Source organism: Megalobrama amblycephala, linkage group LG4, assembly GCF_018812025.1.
Source record: "Megalobrama amblycephala isolate DHTTF-2021 linkage group LG4, ASM1881202v1, whole genome shotgun sequence".
Lineage (NCBI taxonomy): Eukaryota > Metazoa > Chordata > Actinopteri > Cypriniformes > Xenocyprididae > Megalobrama > Megalobrama amblycephala.
The window spans coordinates 48,482,425-48,505,862 of record NC_063047.1 but is presented as its reverse complement, the minus strand read 5'-3'; the positions used below and the strand labels follow the sequence as shown (position 1 = coordinate 48,505,862).

At 36.8% G+C, this 23,438-nt stretch overlaps 1 protein-coding gene across 4 annotated transcripts in view; it reads left to right on the top strand.

Annotated features, from left to right (window-relative positions):
- Window positions 1-23,438, top strand: part of clip1a (CAP-GLY domain containing linker protein 1a) — a 56,181-nt gene that overhangs the window by 23,372 nt on the left and 9,371 nt on the right. For 2 of the 4 annotated variants that reach the window (XM_048189686.1, XM_048189685.1), the window contains exons 9-22: window positions 4,631-4,735; window positions 6,622-7,512; window positions 10,712-10,807; window positions 11,015-11,072; window positions 11,185-11,268; window positions 11,374-11,530; window positions 12,363-12,528; window positions 14,081-14,296; window positions 14,657-14,797; window positions 16,912-16,997; window positions 17,128-17,248; window positions 17,557-17,609; window positions 20,082-20,199; window positions 21,192-21,277. In XM_048189686.1, coding sequence (XP_048045643.1) covers window positions 4,631-4,735; window positions 6,622-7,512; window positions 10,712-10,807; window positions 11,015-11,072; window positions 11,185-11,268; window positions 11,374-11,530; window positions 12,363-12,528; window positions 14,081-14,296; window positions 14,657-14,797; window positions 16,912-16,997; window positions 17,128-17,248; window positions 17,557-17,609; window positions 20,082-20,199; window positions 21,192-21,277 — 2,378 coding nt within the window. The remainder of the gene's footprint in view (window positions 1-4,630; window positions 4,736-6,621; window positions 7,513-10,711; window positions 10,808-11,014; window positions 11,073-11,184; window positions 11,269-11,373; window positions 11,531-12,362; window positions 12,529-14,080; window positions 14,297-14,656; window positions 14,798-16,911; window positions 16,998-17,127; window positions 17,249-17,556; window positions 17,610-20,081; window positions 20,200-21,191; window positions 21,278-23,438) is intronic. The other 2 variants (XM_048189688.1, XM_048189687.1) reach the window with 2 other exon arrangements.

Below are 23,438 nucleotides of genomic sequence, written 5' to 3'. Positions count from 1 at the left end.
ACAGGAAGTGCTTACTCCAAATAGCACACACGTCACACACCATATTGTAAACAAACCACCTTAGCTGGATAGGCTAACAAGTCCTTGCGTCCCTTCGCTTAAGCTAAGCTACTTAGCAGTCCTAAGGCATAAGCCAAACTCTTAGCATTACCAATTAGCATTGTATGCTTTAAATACTGCTTGTGTGTCTGCAGTGTGAAATGATTAACCACCACCTCTGATTTTCATTTTCTCTTTCCTTATATTTAATTATTCTCAGCTCATTTTCACTTTAACTTTTTTAGGTGCATTTCTTCCTGAATGCTAGTTACTCAGTTAATTATACATTTATTTAAATTGTGCTGTGTAACGGGAGAATAATTTTCATATTTGTTCTAGTATGGTTTCATTGTCTTATTGAACCTCAAAAGGAACTAGGCATACTTTCCTTCTTGACTTTGTTTATTTTCAGCGGTTGCTCCAATTTTATGACCCTGCTACATAAGTAATCTATATGATTGCTGAGGCATAACTATAATTTTGAGCACCACTAATAAACACAATCTGAATAGGAAAGGACTCCTCTTCCTTTTTGCTTTTTCTTCATTTCTTCAGAGACCGAGCCTGTGTTGAACCATCAGTAAGTTCTGAGTTTTAATTTGACAATAGGAACAGTCTTTAGTCAATAATTGAACCTCTGCTTTTGCCCCTTTCAGCAAATCTACTAAAATCCACACAAATCTTAGCATCCTGCTATAAAACCTAGCTGTGCTTTATACACCTAGCTGCCGCACTACACCATTAGCTCCAATGTCTGTTTGGTCTTGCATTAGTCTCTTGCCTTTTACTCTCACCACAAGTGTGCCAGAATGTCACAGGTGCTCAACCTAACTGTCCAGACAGGAGACTTGGAGGCCTGCCAAGGCATTGTGAGGAACACCCTTATATCCAGGGCTGCTGACAACCTACAGTACCAGAGCCAAAAGCACCTGGACAACAAGGGAAGAGGACTAATGACACATGACCCAAGCGAGGGTCACGACCGCATAGAGCTGACCAAGGTTATCATCTCCCTAGCCCACAACCTCATGGATCTGAAACAGGAGGTAAACAACCTCATGCAACAGATCACAGAGTCCCGCAAGGATCTGAAAGGTGCTCAAAGCCAAATAGACCAGCTAGAGATCAAGGCTCAGGCCAGACACAAGGACCCTGGCAGAATGGAGTCTTGGGAGGAAATCAAAATTCTTCAAAAGACTCTGACAGGTACTGAGCAACGAGAGCAGCTGGAAAAAACACTTTTTCACAGAGAGTCACTGTTAAAAACAGCAAATTATGAACTCTTGGACAAAGACGCCAGAATCAGGGCCTGTGAAAATCACCTGAAAACATCCAGAGCTAGAATTGAAGCTCTGATGCAGTAGCTGGACAACTCTGAAGACGAATTTGACATGGTCTAAAGAGAACTGAGACACAATTAACCACTGCAGAAGGAACCACAGCAGGAGAAACATCTCACTCCACCACATGCGATCAGCAGAGCAACCTCCCCCAACCAAGATACAAAGGTGGAGGTACCCAAAACCCTCTGCTTAACACCTCAGCACCCAGTTTCCTGAAAGCCTCTGCAACCACCAGAAAAAAATTATTAATTCAAAGGAACCCTAAAACTGCACATGGAGTGCCCCTCAAAGACCTCAACAGATTGGCTAGAAATGTTAACCTTGCACCAGCTTCTGCAGGAGAAGGTCCACGACCACACCATTAATATCCACCTGCAAATTATGTACAGTGTGAACATCCGAGACGTATTCCATCTGCTTTGTATAACCATGAAACTCCTAAGGCTTACTATAACTGACTCAGACAAGCCTACTTTGGAGCTCACAATGAACCTGAGATGGAAGAAGATGCAAGCTTCAAGAGCCTTTTTCTCTGAAATCTACATCCCATTGTGAGTTACCATTTAGGCATCATGGCCTGCCACCACACAATGCCTATCCAAAAACTGTGTGACCTGACGCAGATGGCCTTTTAACAAACACAAGGCCTTCTCAAAAAGGTATCCCAAGATGTCAGAGGTTCTGAGTAACATCCAAAATTCCTAGCTGACAGCAGAAGGCACATAGCATTGCTACAACGCAAAGTCCTTCAATAAAAAGCTACAAGAGCTTCCAGTCAGCAGAGGATGGAACCGTCACCATGGTACAGATCGGCCGCTGGGAAAAGCAATGGAAGAGACCAGATTCTTGAAAGCACCCTGGAAACCTTACTGGATATCCAGCAGCAGTCGACAGCAACATCCACGTCAACAGTCTTCAAACAGGTACAAATCGGGGACAGCACGAAGACAGCCATACCCGCCTCCACCCAAGTTACAGGAGCTGCTGATAGTGGCAAGAGAGCTCCTCGAACAGAACTCTGAAGACTACTGGTAAGAAAGAACGTCTGAATCCTGGCAAGACGACAGGTGACACTGTTTCGACAACTGCTGCATCGACACCTGAACCTTGCGACAGCCTACACCATAACCTGAAAACAGTATCCACTACATCACAACCACAACTGTGGAAGGCATGAACCACCAGAGAGCCCACCAGATGCATGTCAAATGTTCATACATCTTTGCCATTGCTCACTGTTGTCTACAAGGGGGGAATGTAGCTACTGTAGTGATTTTTCCTTTTACATCGTTTTGCATATGTATCAATTCAGACTCATTTGAAGGAATTATTCAGAATTGGACATTGTAGTTAACCAAGATCACATGTATAGCATGTTCATATGCTATGAACTGCTAATTTAATTTCCTTTGTTTATTTACATTGCATATACAATTCTCTTACATATTAGTATTGTAAGAATCTTAAAAGTTTCTCCTCTTAACACTCAAATCCAGTTTCATATGCAAAACACCCTGTTAGAAGATAAAGTTTCCCTCCAAAAATATGACTCCTTATTGGCTCACAGACTTCTTAAGGGTGTGACATCCTCACACTTTGAAAAGATCACCGATCACAAGATCCATGGAGATTCTGAGAAATTCTGATGTGAAGATGATGCTGAGCTAGAGGTCTTCTAAGTTAGGCTGCAGCCTTGTCTTTTTTTTCACCAAAGATCCTCAAACTGGTTCTCTCTCATCAAGACAACTTCAGCAAAGATCAGCTGGAGCCTATCAGGACACATTTATTCAATTTTTATTCAGAAAAGCAAGTATCAGACTTATTCTCATTATTTGATACATTATGTATCCCCTACCCCCTTGAAAGAAGGGTGTGTTAGAACTAAGAAACTGTTTGCTCAAGGCTGTTGATCTGCTGAATTTTAAACAATGTGATAACTTCTTGCTTTCCTGTATTCTGCTTTGCCTCTCTTTCCATTGCTAAACTCTGTGCATGAATGTGTATGTATGTTAGATTAGTCTAAGTGTATAGTCTAGTTAATAAAGTCTTCTTGTCACACAAAGTTTTTTGTGGTTCATGCTCATATACTGGAGTCCCTCATCATGCAGATTTTGGCTACATGTTCTGAGTAGTACTGTACAGTAAGAAAGTTATTTCTCAGTCCTGTTTCCCATGTGCATATTATGTATTTATTATAGTAATTGCAATAACTGGGTAATAACTAGGGTAATAATAACTGGGTACTAACCCTGAACCTACCCCTAAACCTAACCTGAACCCTTGTAGTTACCATATATTACCCATTACTTTCTTAGGTAAGTACACTGTAAGTACACGCAAGTGCATATACTGTAAAATAAAGTGCAACCGGGGGAAAAAAAAGAAAGTTCTATAAATCTAGTTCTAAACAAGTTCTAAACATCACGCCTGGAGCAAACCAAGCTTTGCTTTGTGTTTAAGGTGAATGGAGTGTAGATTAATGTGAAAAAAATTAAAGCATTTTAGCATAAAGCTGTAACACCACATTGTTAGAAAATGAAGGGGTTTGAATACTTTCTGAATGTATTGTATTTGTAGCAGTACTAACAATATATTTACTGTTCTAAAGTAACAAAGGTAATTTTCCATTGAAAATGAAATAGAAAACGAAATTATCAACTTTTGTGAAGTCCATCAAGCCTACACAATGTACATGGTGGTACATTTTTTGTTATTAAATAGTCTTTTGAAGCATTTTGAATTTTGTAGAGTCCGTAAGATGCCCTAACAAGTAACTAACCTATGTGAAGATCTCATTTGTTTGTTTGTTTTTTTGTTTGTTTGTTTTTTTGAGATCAGTATAATTATGTTTCATTTGATATAGTTCTTAGTTATTACTTTAATAACTAAATTATCAGATATTTCCCCCCATTGTTTCTCTGCTTTTTGTTGTGGTCAAAGTACCATTTTTGTTACGTTCCTAACCCTCAATCACTATAATGCTGCATGGCATTCAGTGTCTGGTGTTTTTATTCATTTGGCCATCATCAGCATGTTCATAAGCTTTGACCAATGCTTCGCTACAAAGTTTTCTCACACCTTCCCCAGCTGTGGCATTGATCTGACTTGCATTCATCACAACATCGTCCTTCTCTTTTTCTGCGTTACATTTCCACAACTTTCCTCCTCACCCCTCGTCTTTCTGCATCAGGCTGGCATGTGATGGTGGCACTGGTTGTTTTCTTCCTCTCCCCTTTCTGTACTAACAGACGCAGACGCAGCTGGAGCATGCCCTCCTAAAGGAGCTTGAACAGAGTCTTCTATTTGAAAAAACCAAAGCTGACAAACTTCAGAGGGAGTTAGAAGACTCTAGGGTAATGGAGCTTCACCTGGGCTACGGGTCAAGGATCACGGAAGATATGTCACAGGAGCTACAGTGCTCACTCAAAAAATATTTAGTCCTAAAATTTAAGATGTATGGATTTGAATTGCATATAAAATTTCCATCTATTTGGATTACACAGTTTTAACAAACTACTGCACTTAATGTGATGCATATTTGTCAGTCATGCATAAATGAAATGGTAAGAAACATGTAATAGTACTACTAAACTGAATGTGTTTTAAATACACAATAACCAGATTCATATATTTATCATCAATAAATCCATTTGATTTCAATCGCATATATTTTATATTGCTTATTCCTCGGTTATCTATATTTTAACCATGTTCAAACATTTTAACTGAATACATTTTTACAGTGAATAGATTCATGCTGATTCTAATCAATTTGAATAAGTAAATAAACATTTCATAAAATTAAATATACAAATAGTTAATAATAAACTGTTTCGTACTTGTATATGACTGACAGATATTCATCACAAGTTTAATAAACTTAAAACTGTGTAATCAGCTATATGCAATTCAAATAAATAAATCTTAACTTTAGGCCTAAATATTTTTTGAGTGCTCCAGCTAAGAAGTTTTTTTTTTTCTTTTTCCCCCACATCAGGGTGTCACAGGGATCTTCACTGCACGTTGTTCAGTTATTCCAATTAATAACTAATTTGATGAATGATTACTAACACACTAAATATCTAATTGCTGTAATATCATTGTGCTGTCTTAATATACATACAGGTTTAAATCACAAATTAATTTTTATATCAGGGTTCCCACAGTTATAGAAAAACAGAGAAAAATCAGGGGATTTTAAAATTGTCCCATGGTAATGAGTACAACCTTAGAAAGTTTGATAGAGAATAAACAATTTTGTATTTTTTCCTCTGCTAGTAGGGAGTGGTTGTGTAGAGATTGAAGATTGAAGGTCTTACTGAATTTGATAAAATTAAAAGAAAAAAAATGGCATACAAATGGAAATCTTCCCAACAACAACAAAAAACCATCAAGTGTCAACTGACAAGGTCCTGAAAACCATTTAAAGTGTGGGAACCCTGTTAGATGATCAATTTTGGGGTTGGTGGTTGTTCCCATTCTTTTAAAGACTTTATCCCAACCCAATCAATTCCAGATTTCTTGTTTCAATGATTTTATTTAGTATTACAGCTTAAAGGCTGTGACACACCAAGCCTGATTGTAGGCCAAAGTTGGGCCATCATTGAGTGTCTGTAAGCTCAGTTTTTGTGGTGTGTTTCGCACCGTCAGCTCTAGTCAGACCCTGTTGGCAGTTTTTGGGCCAATTGAGCATGTTGAATCAGCGTCTGGCAGTCGGTGAAAGATATCACTCTGATTGGCTCTTCAGTTATCGAACCAGTGGATGAAAAGAAACAAAAGTGATTCAAACAAGCAAACAATGAAGTCAACAGGGCACACACAGAAGGCTCTTCTAATTTCACATGTTCATCTTATTTTGAGCATTCTAATATGGGAATATTGTGGCATTTGTATATCTGCAGTTAACCTAGTTTTGGTTTCCTTTTTTGAATAATGAATATTGACTATGGCCATGCAGACACAGAACGTATGAGATGTAGTCTTTGCGGTGTGTTCAAGTGCAACCAGACAGTGGTGACGCGAGGCATCAGTTTGCTTTTGTCGCAACTAGTTCTTTGATGTGGTTTGGTGTGTCATGGCCTTTAGTTGGCAAATTGAAAAGAACTTAAATTCTATGAAAATCTCTTTAATTATCCACGTCTATTATACCTGAAAAGTTGTTTATATTCATATCATCAGTTAAGTTCTTAATTATCCATACAGCACATATAGTTTAATAAAAGACCATTTTTTCTTTTAGGTGGCCACAGTCTCTGAGAAGTCTCGTATCTTGGAGTTGGAGCGGGATCTTACATTAAGAGATAAGGAGGTAGCTTCTCTTCGCAAGTCATTGGAAGCTGTGCCAGGCCAGGATGGGTTTCCTGACTCTATCGTGGCATCACTCCAGGACGAGCTCTGTTCCCTCCGTACGCAACTGGCCACTCAAAGCGACAGTCACCAAGCAGAGCTATCGTCTTTGCGTGAGATGCTTGAGTCTCGAGAAAAAGCACACAGTGAATCCTTGTCAGAGCTCCAGTCAGCCTCAGGTCGCTTGTCAAAGGATAATGAGCAGCTTTTAGGTCAGCTGGCAAAATCTGAGGAGGAGAACTCAAAAATCATTGAGCAGTGCCATGCTAAACTAGCATCAGTTGAGGCCTCACACCAGCAAGTCTTGGAGGAGCTCAAAGCCTCCCATAAAGCAGGCGAAATCGAGCTACGTAATTCTCTGGAACAGTTAAAATTGACACACAAGCTGGAGCTCGAGGAGCTCTCTAACAAGTATGCTTCTCAAGCCATAGGGAGGACGAGTGAATCCAAAGAACATGAGGCACAACTCCTGAGAGTCACTGAAGAGAAGGAGCAACTGATAGAATCTCTACGCACCAATCTGGAGAAGGTGGAGGAGCAGCACCTGGTGGAATTGGAGGATGCCTTGGGAAAACTTCACAATGCTGAGATCAGGGTAAAAGAGTTGGAGGACACAGGAGCTAAGTTAAGTCAACAGTTGCATGAAAAGGAGCAAGAAGCTCTGGGGCAAAGTTCAGCCCTTCAGACTCTACAGTCACAGCACAGTCAAGGAAACCAAGAGATGCAAAGGTTATTGACCCAAATAGAGGAGGCAAAAAGTAAAGCCAGATCTCAGGAAGAAAAGGTAGGCCTTCATGTGCATTTATCCCACAACCACAGGACTATACTATACACAGTATGCATGTAGAACATATATTGCAAGGAATCTAAAAATGGCCAGCAGATCCATGAACCTCTTAGTGGTCCTGAAAATTAATACTTTTTTGTTTAATTTCTTTTTTTGTTGTTGTTTCTGGTTTCTGGGTAAACTTGGTCACGCCCACAATTTAAATGAACCTGTTATACCCATTACAAATACTGAAGTTCAACAGTTTTTGATAATTATTGGTCTAGAGCAGGGATAGTCAATGTCGGTTCTGAAGTGCCGCTGTCCTGCAGAGTTTAGCTTCAACCCAAATCAAACACATCTGAACTAGCTAATCAATGTCTTCAGGATTACTAAAGCCCTGGGTATACAACGTTCTTTTACGTGAACTCTAGTGTACGTGCACAGTCGAACACACAACCTTGCAAAGTATACTTCATTTGACTACACAGGCTTTGACACATGCGCAGTTTTGAGCAATCTCTCGCCACGAGTTACAACCCATGTAAACATCTTTGTATTCTTTCATGCTAGAGTTGTACAAATGAGGGTACTTTCTAACCTCTTTGCACAATCTGTCGTCTATGTAGGCCTCCATTGTCTTCGTAGCTTGCATGCGTTCCGGTCTTCTCTGTTTATGCTGTTTTTCTTTGACTACCTTGTAAATCGACGCCCCCCGGGGCACGGTTGTCACCTTGTGGATAAACTAATTACTGCAAAAAAAATAAATGCACATGTGTGATCTGTGAATACAAGTACATGCGGTTACAAAAATCCAGCGGTGCACACACAGTATGTGCATACTCTTCTGATGATGAAATTCGCGTCACGTAAAAAGTGAAGTATACTTTGGGTTTTAGGCTACAAGCAGGTGTTTTTTTTCTTTTTCTTTTTCTTTTCTTCAGGATTAGAGCTAAACTCTGCAGGACAGTGGCACTCCAGTCCCGATGGTGCCTATCCCTGGTCTAGGGAGTCTAGAGATTTATAGTACACTGGTTTTGATCGAAAAACCTAGGACTAGTTTGCAAGTTTTTTTAAAAAAATGTTTTTATCTCAAATATTTAACAAACAATTTGTTTCTTGAGGCAAAGTTGTTCAGAATGAGATAAATTTGTGTGTATTAGTGAAACATCAAATAATATACAATCATTAACACATGTAAATTGTGATCTTTGGGGCCGTGAGTCAGGCACAACAAATGATAATAACTAATAGCTGGAGGCCAGTTTTATGTGTTATGTTCCATTCATGGGGTCGGGTGCAAGGTGGAATTTACAACAACCGGTTTGCCAGATATTATTCTGGTTAGCTAGCTACTATCAAGCACATCCGGCTCTCTGTTATCTTATTCATTCATCTTTCATTCATCGCCTCTTCATCACGCTAATGTGTGAATACATTTTTGATAAAGAATAACCACAATATAAATAAGAGCAAATTCTTTATTGTTTGACACATTATACAGTGCCTATAGACAATAATCATACCCCTTTGAAATAGTTAATTTATTTGTCATACAGCCTGAAATCAAAACCTGAAAATTAAAAAAAAAACCTTTCCAGCTTTATTTACAAATTTTGCTTTACAATATACAATGAAAAGCAAGCACAGAACACCACCCAAAACACACCATATCTAATGTGAAGCATGGTGGTTGCAGCATTATGTTGTGGGGGTGTTTCTCTTCAGCGATTGGTCAGGATTGAAGGGAATATGGATCCAAATTCTTGAGGAAAACCTGGATCCCTCTTCAAGACAGCTGGTGATTAACAGGTCATTCACCTTCCAACACAACAATGATCCTAAACATAGCGCCAAAAAAAACAACGCAATGATTTAAAGGGTTAGTTCACCCAAAAATGAAAATGATGTCATTAATGACTCACCCTCATGTCGTTCCAAACCCGTAAGACCTCCGTTCATCTTCGGAAAACACAGTTTAAGATATTTTAGATTTTGTCCGAGAGCTTTCTGTCCCTCCATTGAAAATGTATGTACGGTATACTGTCCATGTCCATAAAGGTAATAAAAACATCATCAAAGTAGTCCATGTGACATCAGTGGGTTAGTTAGAATTCTTTGAAGCATCTAAAATACATTTTGGTCCAAAAATAACAAAAACTATGACTTTATTCAGCATTGTCTTCTCTTCCGAACTGTGAACGCAGATTGACAACAGACCTGGAAGAGTCTGTCTTCTGAAGCCATACAATAGCTTTATAGGAGAAACGGACAGAAGTATTTCCATCCGCCACAGTTCTTAAATCTAATTTCAGTTTGCACACATTCAAGGTGCATTGAGTCAGAATTGACATCAGTACTGTCAAATGACAATGATTTTTTTTAATGGTTAGCAATATTCCAGAATTTGCAGTAGTCCTGCAGTAAAAAGTGCAATACATTCATTCATTTTTAGTTTGATCATTTTATTTGTGCATTGTGCATAATAGGGCTGCATGATTAAACAAAATAAAACTGAATTTGCGATTTGGCTTAGTGCGATTTAAATATCAAAAGCTGCAATTTAATGATATGAATATATGCGCTGCGTATTTCAGAGTGAAGCGCAGCACTGTGTTCATGTAAACTTTACTCAGAGTGGCTCGGTTTGCAATAGAAGTTGCTCCACAAGAAACTCCATCTCTGCTCTAAGTTGGGGTCGCTTAAAGTTGTGTGATATTATTTTTCTTAAATACTCAATTTTTTTATTTTACAGTGAAATATTACAATAGTATAACATTTTTTTAATCAATTTTAGTCATTTTACGATAATAGTAATAGTAATAATGATAATAATTATAATTATTATTATTATGTATTTGTTTACATAGCCATATTAATATATATTATCACAAACTTTTGGCCAAATTTGTGCGGCCCTGCAAACAAGCACAGCAAGCCTGGAAATTGTTTTTTAAATCACAATCACACATTTAAAAAATAAATAAATAAATAAATAAAAAAAATCCCCAAACCATGCAGCCCTAGTGCATAATACATCCATGTTAACATTACCAGTGTTCTGAGGTTTTATTTTCCATAATATTTAAATCTTTCACTTTTGTTTATGTTCCACTTTGTATGACTGGCACTGGTCTTTGTGAGTTTTTGTGTGTGACATTACTCATGTTTTGTCCCTTGTCATTTCCCTTCATTATGGTGGTACACCTTGCTTTAGGTCACTGGGTTGAACTCAGTACTAGAGGTTAAACAGCAAGAGTTGAATGGCCTGTTGCAGGAAAAGAGCTCTTTGGAGCAAGAAGTTAGTGTGCTGGTAAGTAACTCTAGTAAAACTGACTATTGAAAGTACAAGTTAAAGGTATCTTTAAATAAAGCATCTTGTGAGAAAAATACTTGAGCAAAAGCACCAAGGTAACTGGTGGCCCTCTGATACATCACACAACAAAATAACAATGCCAATTAAAAGGAATTAATGTTTCAGCCATAGTCCTCAAATCAATTTACATTCTTAATTTTCTAGAAACAGAATCTTGAAAAAACATCTAATGACCAAGCCAAATCTTCTCAGACTAATCAAGGTATGTGTATGCACAGATTACTCTTTTGTTCAAAGTTAAGCCTTAAAATATGTGAGACTTTATAAATCTCAATGAACTTTACATTCACTGTGATGATTGTTGTCTGTCTCAGAGTTACGCGAGGAGCTCAGGAATAAAGACGAACAATGCACATCTCTTTCTGCTGAATTACAGGATATGAAGAGTCAATTTGCTGGTCAGTATCAATCAATATATAAATCAAAGAAGAAACTAATAAAATGTCATGTTTTTATTTCTGTTATTTACTGTATGTATTTATGTATCTTTTTTTCATCTTAAGGTTTACAAAGAAATTTGAAAACAAGTGAAGAAAGGTGCCTGCTGCTGACCAAAGACAAAACTAAACTTGAAAATGACATTATGGACATGTCAAAATCATCGGGAGACAATTCTACTCTAATAACAAAGCTGAATGAGGAAATCAATCGGAAAGAGAGGTGTGCTTAAGTATATTTGATGAAACTGCTTAGAAAATAAAACCATAGAAAATAATATGTATAATATAAGTATATTACCTTTCATGTGGTGTGTAATATAGCTATTTGTGAATGTAAAAGGTCTGCAAAGTTTAAAAGATCAAAGTGCAGATAAATGGAGTTATTGTCCCCTAAAAGAACTGATTTGGAAATGCCTGAAATGAGTCATCAGTAATTCCAGCATTACTTCCTGCTTGCAACTACATACATTTAACAAATTTGCATAATGCCAGCCTATAGTCTTCACTGGCTGCCCTGCGAACAACTTCTACTTTGACCCGCCCTCAAACACCGTAGTTGTAGCTGAGGCCTGGGAGAGTTTGGTTTGCGTTGTCGACATGTTGAGAAGACTCTGTTTTCTGCGACATAAAAGCAAATCCACTTTGCACGCACTTTTATCACTGTAAAAATATTTTTTTTACAGTGATTACATGGCAATTTAACTCCAACCAACATCTCATCTACAATGTACGTCAAACTAAAAAACCTGCTTGCGATGGTGGCTCAGGTTGATCAGCTGCTACTTCCAATATTGTAATATCGGACTCTGTTTTGAATTGATACGGTAAAACCGATACCATCGTTACTGTTCGTATCACTGTTTATACAAGTGCTGAAGAAGCCTCTGGAGCTTATAGTAATGGGTTCAGTTTACATTACTAGCTTGATTTGGGTTGTGGGGCCTAAAGTTTACACCATATTTGATCATATTTTGGAAAACTAAATTGCAAAATCACAAATCAAACCAATTTGAGGAAATAGTACCTAATTCACAAATCCTATCTAATTTCAGGACACTAGAGGAGCTTCAGAACCAGCTTGCAGAGGAGAAGGAGAGGGCAGCTCAGGCTGAGGAGAGTCATTCTCTAGCACAAGTCCAGGCTGAGAAGGAAGCCAAAACTCTCACGCAGAAGCACCAAGCAGAGCTTTCCAACCTACAGGAGAAAATCAAGCTTTTGGTGAGAACCTTTGAACTCCTCCAATCTCACCTGTATTGTTACCAATTGAAATAAAGGCATCACCTTCTTTTGATGTCTGAGGGGCCGTTTTCAACTAAGAATGTAAAACTTTTTATGCGTTTTTGCTGTTCATTTACATGACAGTGGCATTTTGGGGGCCTGAAAAAGCAAACTTTTGAAAACTGTTTTCAGAAAACTATGTAAAACTACGAAAACACGTATTTGTGAAAATGGTGACATCATGCGTATGTGTGTTATATGTTTTAGTCCATAGGCGTGTAGTGTTTCTTTACAAAGTGACATTGGCAACTACTGGCCTGGCAGCATAATACAGCGTTTTTAGTCATTTTCGCGGATCCATGTGAACAGGGATCGCAGTGCTTCCCACACATAGACTTTACTTGGGCGGGCCGCTCATGTATAATAATGGCCGCCCAAGTATATTTGGAGACACATTTTTGCTTTTATTATTTTTATCCTCTTCTAATTTTATATCCGCGCAAGGTAATGAAACCATCCGCGATCGATAAACTAGTCGTTTCATACCTGCTCGTTACATGTGCGCTGCATTTTGCAAAGTCACTAGGCGGCGCTGTTGCGCGTTCTACAAGCTCGCGCAACAGCGCTTCAGTCTGCTTCAAAGTGATTCTCAATCAATGAAAAGCGCAGATTTATGCCAAGCGATTGCTAATGAACTCAAGTTGATGAATTATTACAATGTCTACTTTATGGCCTTAATATAAAATGTTTTAGACGATTGTAAGTATCTGAAGGATCAGCCTGCAATAGGACAGACATTTCAAAATAAGAGTACCTGTGTATTTTGGGCTTGTTTATAATTAAAAGTCACACGCTAAGTTTTTTCTTTTTCTTTTGGGCATTATTGGTATTTTGGTTACACGATAAATTGTATTTAATTTGATTTACATTTAATTCATAGTAAATTATTGTAGTCTCCCCCACAGGAAGAAAAGACTAAGAACATTATTTGACACATATTATTAATTTTATAAATTTTACTAGTAAAATCTATGTCCCATTCACTGAGAGAGACACTATATGACAGCAAGGAGAACATAGAAAAAGGTGAACCATTTAAATGCTGTAATTTTGCATAATTTACAATGCATAATAATGCATATTATTAGTATGTGATTAAATGTAATATGCTATGTAATTAAAATTAATTTCAATAAATAAAAATACTGTTAAAAATCGCACATTATTTGTTTGTCACATGTAGTAGACCATTTTTGTGCCATGGGTAATAGGAGGATTTTTCGCCCGGCTACCACCGCAAGTATATTTCAAACCTGTGGGAAGCACTGGGGGATCGTTTTGACAATGGTGTCGTCTGTATGCAAAAAAATGCAAAGGGAAACTTTTCTGTTTTTAGTACATCATTGTCGTGTAAACGTACCCTAAGTGTAATGATTTAGCACTTTCAACATTATAAAAATCATTGCTTTTCTACCAACTCCCCTTTTCCACTGTACTTGGACCCTAAATCTCTAATATGACTTAAAAGCTGACTTTTTTCGTGACTCCTCAGGAGAAGAGCGCTGAAGACAATCAGGCTAAAGCCAAAGACATGCATGCATTGGGAGAGAAAGCGCTTGCAGATGCTGTGGAACATCATTCTAAAGAAATGCAGGAATTACACAGCAAGTTTGAAAAAGTACAACAGGAGCTCAGCGTGTCTCAGGATGAAAGCTCGGAGCTGAAGAAACAGATCGAAGAGTTGATGACCTTCAAAGAAAAAGCTGCGGTAAGACCATAACTCCTCATTTGTGATAGAGCGTGTGACTGTTGATGCACTGGGTTGCAAGTGTATGTCTTGAGCTACACTTCTACATTTAGAACTTGTTTTTCCATAAAAAGTCATTCTTTTTTATGTTTTGTACATTTAAAAATAATCATCTATACTATTCCTATAAGCTCAGTCTCAAGATGCTTTGACACTTAAACATATTGTAGTCTTATGAAGCAGTCATTTCACTTCTACTGCTTTCAAAAACATATCTATGTAATTGTGCAGTCCTGGGTTAATATTAATTACAACTATTCAAACATTTTTTGTTAATTGAAATAAATTTGTTACTGTAACTCTGCCCTTACTTGCACTTAGGCCTCAGAGAAAGCAGAACAGACTGCACAGGCCTCGTTGGAGCAGTTGACCCAGGATAACCACCAGCTTCAGAAAGACAAGTCTGAGACTGAGGCTCTGGTGACACAGCTCAAAAACGTAATGCAAGAAATGCAGGGCAAGGTAAGTGCATCCCGAGGACAGGAAGATTTATTCCAAACGTTATTACATTCAGCACCTTTGTTATATTAAGTACAAATCCTGTCACCTCTGTGAGCTTTCCAGTCATTGGTAAGAGGATTGTGACACTCCGGTCGTGTTTTGCAGTTCTGGCACTGTAACACCAAACCCAGACTGTCAGAGTCTAGACACCATGTCAGAACATGCATCACTTGTTGTGATGTGGCACCACAAATAAGGGAACGTGCTGTTACTAACAGTACTACTAGTACTGTTTACAGCCCACTGGGAAAAAACACAATTTATACAACTCTGCAGTTCAAATAACATGAATAATTCAAGTATGGAGTTTACCATATTTACTTCCTTCAAGTATGAGCTGCATATTTGTTTTTAAATCCTTTGCAATGCCTTGCATCAATATACTTTTTAAAATTTTGAAAGTGCCCCAATGTTGTTGTTGTTTTTTTTTAAATATTACCTTTCATGCTGTGTGTAATATAGCTGTTTGTAAATGTAAAAGTCTGCAAAGTTCCAAGGGTCAAAGTGCAAATGAATGTTATTGTCTCCCAAAATAAAAAGAACCGATTCTGAACTACCTGAAACAAATACATAATTAAGTTAGAGAAAACAAATCCTTTATCGAACCCTTTTCAGACACTGTGAGGAAATTTAAAGGGCACCTGTAATGCCCCTTTCACAAGATGTAATATAAGTTTCTGGTGTCCCCAGAATGTGTCTGTGAAGTTTCAGCTCAAAATCCCCCACAGATCATTTATTATAGCTGGTCAAATTTGCCTCTATTTGGGTGTGAGCAGAAACACGCCGTTTTTGTGTGTGTCCCTTTAAATGCAAATGAGATGCTCCCGGCCCCCTTTCCAGAAGAAGGCGGAGCTTTAACAGCTCGTGCTTTGGTTGCTCAACAACAACAAAGCTGGAGAATCTCACGCAGCCAAAGTGAGGATTGTCAGTAACAGTGTTCAGCCTTACATTGTTCAAACCGGAGTCGACACTGATGGAGAGACTCAGGAAGAAGTTACAACTTTTAGAATGAAACTGGAAGTTTCTGAATGGTTAGTGGATACATTTATGTAGTTCCTGTGGAGTTGATTCAACTCATCCACTAGCATGTGCCGTCATGTTAAAGGTCCCGTTCTTCGTGATCCCATGTTTCAAACTTTAGTTAGTGTGTAATGTTGTTGTTAGAGTATAAATAAAATCTGTAAAATTTTAAAGCTCAAAGTTCAATGCCAAGCGAGATATTTTATTTAACAGAAGTCGCCTACATCGAACGGCCAGTTTGGACTACATCCCTCTACTTCCTTCTTTAATGACAGTGGAAACAGCGGTATACAGAGAAGTAAATTATGTGAAAAATACTGTGTTTTTTTACACGCGAAACATGAACACATGTTATATTGCACACTATAAACACAATCAAAGCTTCAAAAAAACACGAAAAACGGGACCTTTAATCTTTTGTGCAAATCCAGCGATGAATTGATCCTCGTTTGTGAAGCAGTCCGGCGTAAAATGACGGCATGACAACAGCACTCTACTACAACAACTCTTCCTCTTCTCTAAAGCAGCCCAACATGGCCTCACCCCCTTTGTTGTGAGTTCCCAGGGGCAGGGTTTAAGTAAATTTTAGAGTTAGTGATATCACTAACCAGGGACGAAGTTCGTTGTAGTCCCTACCAGCTGTTTGTTGTAGTCCTTAAACAGCACATTCTTTAAAAGAAAATATCTCCCTTTGCATTGAACTTTATGCATCATAACTTTGCAGATGTTGTTTATGCTCAAACAGCAACATTACACACTAACTAAAGTTAAAAAAGTGAAATCATAATCAATCACCCCTTTAAAGTGTCTTTTTGAACTTGAATGCATGTAAACCTCCAGAAGAAAATTAGGAGCCTTAACATAATAGGGGCACTTTTAATGTGATAAACTGTATTTTGTTGAGTCAATATTATTTTTTGGTGTTAATTGACATCATGCCACAGATGTGACAACAGAATATAATGCATACATTTATCCTCAGATGTTTGCAGAATTATTGATATTTACTAGTGCTTGCTTCAAGTTGCTCATTGTTTTCTCTGTACGTTTTGTAGCTGGATGCTCTAACGAAGCAGAACTCAGAGTATCAAGAGAATCTGACTTCTGACGGTCAGAAGATCAGCAGCCTCAGCAAAGAGATGTGAGTGTCTTAACCATTTACCCACACTGCAATTCTTTATCAGCTGAAATTGTGTAGTTTGAGTAATTTATAATTACCCTAACAAGTTTGTGTGGCTCTGTTGAGTAAACGAGTTCTGGTTGTGTTTCAGTGAGGAGTTAAAACAAGAAGTCACTGTAAAAACCCAGGCAGTGGATGATCTGAAAAATGAGAAGGAAAAGTTAACCATGGAACTTGCCAGCAGCCACAAAGACAGTGACATTCTACTAAATGTATGTTAACCAAAAGACATGTAATATTTTACTCGTTTATATTGTGCCAGGAAATACTTAAAATAATTATTTTCTTATTTTGCTTATTTATTTTGCTTGTCAGTCATATTTAAATGACAAGAAATGTTGTTCAATTGAGTAAAATAATGACCAGCAGTTTATGTAAATTTATTGTAAACTTTGTTGGCTAAATATGTTTATTCAAATTATTGCCTAATCTAACAATAATTTGAATATGTACTATATTGTGCTATATGTACTATTTTGTGAAAAGTACATGAATTCTCTTTGCTGTCATCTTAATGCAGCTCAAAAAGGAGTCTGACAGTCTCAACGATCAGTTGAAGGAGATGAAAATGAGGTAAGGAATTTTTCCTATTTGTCAAAGCCATGTTTACTGTATGTATAAGCAAGAGAAAGTTTGTTGGCCCAATTGCATGACAGTGAGGATAGATTAAAGGGATGGTTCATCCAAAAATAAAAATTGTGTCATCATTAATTTACCCTCATGTTGTTCCAAACCGTTAAGTCTTTCGTTCATCTTCGTAACACAAATGAAGATCTTTTTAATATAATTGGAGAGCTTTCTGTCCCTCCATTGACAGCAACGCAACTACCACTTTGACGCTTCAAAAAGTTCATTAACGAGATCGTAAAACGAATCCATATGAATTGAGCGGTTTAGTCCAAATTTTCTCGAGAGACTCGATCACTTTATATGAAGAACAGATTTAATTTAGGCTTTTATTCACAAAATTTTTATTTTTGGGTGAACTGACCCTTTAACGTTTTAAAGGGGTGGTTCAATGTTTTTTTTCTAGGCTTGATTGTGTTTTGGGGGCACAATTTAATATGTCTTAATGCTTTGTTTTTGAAAAACGCTGTATTTTTCATATATTTTAGCTTTATTCTATACCTCTGTTTCCACTGTCATATGAACGGCTAGTTTGACTTCCTGCTTCTATTAAGCTACTCCCTCCGAAATACGCGGTGTGCTCAGATTGGTTAGCAGGTTGTTAGCTGGCCCAGTGTATTATGATTCGCTGAAGCGTCCGGAAATGCCACGCCCCTTACCATTCGTAGTTACGCGCTAAGCTGGAAATGTAAATAATGGCGTCTATATTGCTGTATCAAATTGAGCCGAATCAGACCCAACGTGTTTAGATATGCTGTCACTTTTGTTTGTTAGCTTTTATACTGATTAAAGCTTTACTGTAGCCGAATACATGACTGACTAGTCACATTTTTGTAAAGGTATTGTTTAATTTATAGCATGAACAACTATTTGTCTATGAACAGAGACGTTTGTTGGTGTTTGTTGCACTAGAACTTAGCTAACTGGCTAGCAAATACGAGTTGCTCTTTGTATATGTCCTTGATGCATTAAAAATAGCAACAGAACTATAACATTACGTTTAAAAGACATGTACAAACAATAAAACGTACTTACAGTTTGAAGCCAATAAACAGCAGCTTCTGTTTTTAAAGTGGGAACTGCTTCATCTTTCAGTAATAGCTTTTGTGCAAATCCAGCATTGAACTCGTGTAGATTCTGGAAGCTGTCTTCAGTGCCGCATCCAATGTAGAAAATATCACAGATTATAATGGGTTCTATTATCTTTTGACGCGTCACGCAGCTCACGTTCGGTGTACACAACTCTTCCGCTTCCATTTTGCTGCGCCACATGGCCTCGCCCACTTTGTTGCGTGTTCCCGGGGGCAGTGTTTATGTTAATAGCAAGGGTTTATGATGTCACCAACCCGGGAAGAAGCTCGTTGTAGTCCAAACCGGCTGTTTTTGTAGGCAATAAACTGCCATAACTTTAAAAGACAATATCTCCGTTTGCATTAAACGTTCAGCGCTGTAACTTTGCAGATGCTGTTTATGCTCAACCTGCAACATTACACACTAACTTAAGTTAAAAAAAGTGAAATCGCATTGAACCACCCCTTTAACTGATCTCTCCTAATATCCTCTCACTTTGACCATTGAAACTTTGCAGATCTTTTACATTCACAAACAGCTAGTTTACACACTGCATGAAAAGTAAAATCTGAAAAAGCATAATTGAGGCACTTTAAACTACTGTAATAGCTGTCTTATTCTACTTTATAGCACTATAGCAATTTATTATAGCACTTTATAGACATGACAAGTGTATATTTTCATCCCAGTCAGTCTCTGCCCTACACCCTCAAATGGCGTAATGTGATTGTCATCATCTACTAACCCTCGTACCAAACTTGTGTGTGTGTGTTTTATTTTTTTTGTTTTTGTGCACAATACAGAAGGGGATGTTTAGCAGACAAGCTGCTCTTTTCCATACAATGAAATAATACAGTGAAACAGGAACTTTTGAGCACCATATTTGTCAATACACTCTTAAAAATAAATGTTCCGAAAAGTTCCAAAATGTGTGAATAACAAATTCAATAATCTAAAGAAACTTTATTCCACTATAAAGAACCTTTTGTGCATTGGAAAGGTTCCGTGGATGTTAAATGTTCTTTATGGAACCATTGATGCCAATAAAGAACCTTTATTTTAAGAGTGTGTGACTTGTGAACTGTATCCCTATATAAGTAGGAATTTAGAAACTGTACAAGTCTTTTGAAGTCATGCAATAGAAATCTCATTCATCTATGATTTGAAATCTGAAAACTTAGCTTCCCCTGGTCACTGCATGCTTTTTACTCTATGGAGAGTGGCAGTGTAAACATTCTACTAAACTTATTTTTGTTTTTATTGACAAAGGAAACTGAAATGATGACTAAGGTTATTTTTTTTTTTCTCTTGAATGCAAAATGCACACATTAAACAACCTCTGCACAGGGAAAGCACTTTGAGAAGTGAATCTGAAAAGGAGAAAGAAGCACTTCAACAGTCTCTCCAAACACAGAGTGCCTTGATCTCAGAAAAGTGCAAAGAATTAGACTCTCTGAGAAATAAGGTAAAATCTTCAGTGACTAAAATTTAATTGAAGTTAAAAGGTTATACAGTTATGATTGTTTAAGTTGTAAATTATATGTCTGTTGTACCATATTGTTGACCTGTTGAAAAAGTTTCACAAGAAATATATGCCTATCCTCACAGAAAATATATTGTGGCGCATTCAAAATTGCATTACCGGTTGAAGCATTGAACTGGGATAAATTAAAGTCAGCGTGAATCAGAAATCTTCCCTATTTTAATGTATATGATTTTACAAGAGCTTACAAGAAAAGAGATTACAAAAGATTACAAGAGCACATGAATTAAAAAAAGAATGATATGCATGGATAAATCCCTTATAATTTTATAATCATTTATAATATGAAAAATCAATTTTGATTTCATGGTGACTTTAAAATACAGACTGTTTTGAAAGTATAGCCACAAAATGTAACCAATATACATGTTTACATGAGACTAGTATGATAAAAAGTTGGTAATCTTAAATGTGCAGTAATATTCAGTATGTGCAGTCATTCAACCATGTATAGCTAGTAACCCTACAAGTAAGGAAACTAGCAACAGACTGTTTAAATGGGTAAAGATTCACATAGAGAAATTGTGTCTGTAAAGCATAACCAGAAGTTAATCAATCTGCACAGTCAAGGATGATTTTCAGAGATGTTTACAGCTCAAATAGCACAGTGTTACTGAATAATTCATGTAAATGTTCACATTGTGAACCTTCACATTTCTGCTTTTAAACCTGCAGAATTTTTATGTGCTATTTTCGTTCTGGGGTACGAGTCTATATTATTTCTGTGTTATCTGACAACATGCCACAGATGAGATGGCAGAATGTTATGTAAATCTCTCCTCGGATATGTGCAGAATTATTCATAATTTATTAGTGTCTGCTTCAGGTTGTCCTTGTCCTATGTTGTGTATATTTTTAGATGATCAGAAAATTGCCAAAATATTTCTAAGCTGTTTTCTCTGTACGTTTTGTAGCTGGATGCTCTAACGAAGCAGAACTCAGAGTATCAAGAGAATCTGAGTTCTAACAGTGAGAGGATCAGCAGCCTCAGTAAAGAGATGTGAGTGTCTTAACCATTTACCCACACTGCAGTTCTTTGTTTTGTTTGGAGAATTGTGAAATTTAAAGTTAATTTTCTTTGATATTTACCCTCTAGATTAACTCACAAGTTTTTGTCAACGGCTAAAAATCCAATATCTTTGAAGCATATTTTTGATGCATATTTTTGGACTGTGATGGTTTGAACTCCTCTAGCACTCGGTTGATTCTTATGAAAAGATTTTTAAGTGAGACCAGACTTATTTATTTTTTTTAGTTTTAGTTTTTTTTTTTTTTTATTCAAAGATTTTAGAAATGTTGTTTCTATTTGTCGTTTATATATAATTTATTAATGTATTTATTTACTTCTTCTTCTATTTTCACCATAAATATCTAAGGGGCATAATATTTAAATCACCATAAATATAACCATGGTAGCAATATAAACAGAAATAAAAATCTTTGATAATTATGTTTTATATTCATGACCAGTTTTCACTCAGTTTAAAATCTTAATTATTTACTGATTTTTTTTATTTTTTATTTTATTTACTCAACCATGTAAAATACTAGGTGACAAAAAGGGCATCCATGCATCGATTATAGATTTTAATAACCAGTTATAACCATTATAATAATAAATTCTTCAAATATATTTTAATGTAAACTAGCTAGATGCTAGCGTACTTTCCCACTTGTTTTCAATGGGAGCACAACGTTTTTTTAAGCGGCAGGAGCGTAACGAGGCGCTCAGTGTCTTTTTCACGCTCAAGTGTGCCTTAGCATCTTGTTGCGCTCCTGCTGTTTTAAAAACAAAACAAATCTTATTTATACACCAATAAATGAAATTGCAAAAGATAAAAAAGTGCATTGTTACTAAACTGTTTTAGTTGAAAATTAGTAGTCTTTCATGTTGATTTTAATCTTCATATTACAAAAATAATTGTATTTATAAAAAGAATCAGCAGCAACACTAATGTTAACAATAAGCAAAATAAATGTAGAATGTCTGTTTTCAAATGGAGAAAATAAATTCATATCAACTTTGCAGAATTGTAATACTTCATTTTAAACTACAGTTTTACTAGATTTATAAGCTGATTAATAGTTTAAAGAGTGAAGAATAATTCGCTGGATAATGTTAAATAACTGAATAATATTCTCTGGAATATATAATAAACAAAACATATTTTATTGCATTTCTCAACTGGTATGTTATATCAGAATTATTAATAATGTTTTTGTAGTTGACAAAGCCCTGTTTATCTATGCATTTACACAGAACTATACTTAAACTGTGATTGCTCGCGGAGGTAATAATTAATTTCCATAGAGTTGCGTTTACTTGGATGTTTATTAGCGAATTAATAGTTATATAGTAAATGCTTATATAATTACGGTGTTTTAAACAAGTGAATCTTGTTAAAAGTTACATGCGGTGACCGAGCATCAACCCGCTGAGTAAAGATCAAAATCCAGACGCCTTCACGAGACTAATGATGAGCATAGACAACAGAGAGACAATTAAATTCAGTGCTTTTATTTCCAACATGTGCTCATTCATGGCTGTATTATTGAATTCATGCAAAGTTACACCTTTATTGGGACAGGACTTGATGGATTATCTTACGTGACTCTGTGAGCTTGTCTCTATTCTTAGAGACAAGCTGCATAAACTAGCTACATTTCAGGCATTTATGAAACACATCTAATTTGTGCATTAATGGCTGTTATGTTAAATAAAGTTTAATAATTACAGCAAAGCAGGTAAGTATACTTTACCTGTGCATGCCGTTGTCTTGTCTCCCCTCAGATGCGCTGTAATGGCGATCTTGTGCGCAACTCTCAAAACACCCACAAGATGGCAGCGTTTATCGGTAAATCCGTTATTACAAAACCGATAACCGATTGTGGTAAAATGCTTAAATATCGGGGAAAATATCGGTAAATCGATACATCGTTCAATCTCTATTTTTATACATACACATAAAGGGCTAGAATGACGCGTCGATGTAAACGATTATGTCGATTACGTAAATTAATCGATTTGCGTGAAATGCATTGATTCGTCTCACTGTTTATGTTCCCCAATGATGGCGCTCCTGGGCATGCTGAAAATCAGCTGTTATTACAAAAATATCTGGCCCGATCTAAAGTGTGGGAATTTGTTATCATGTCAAATA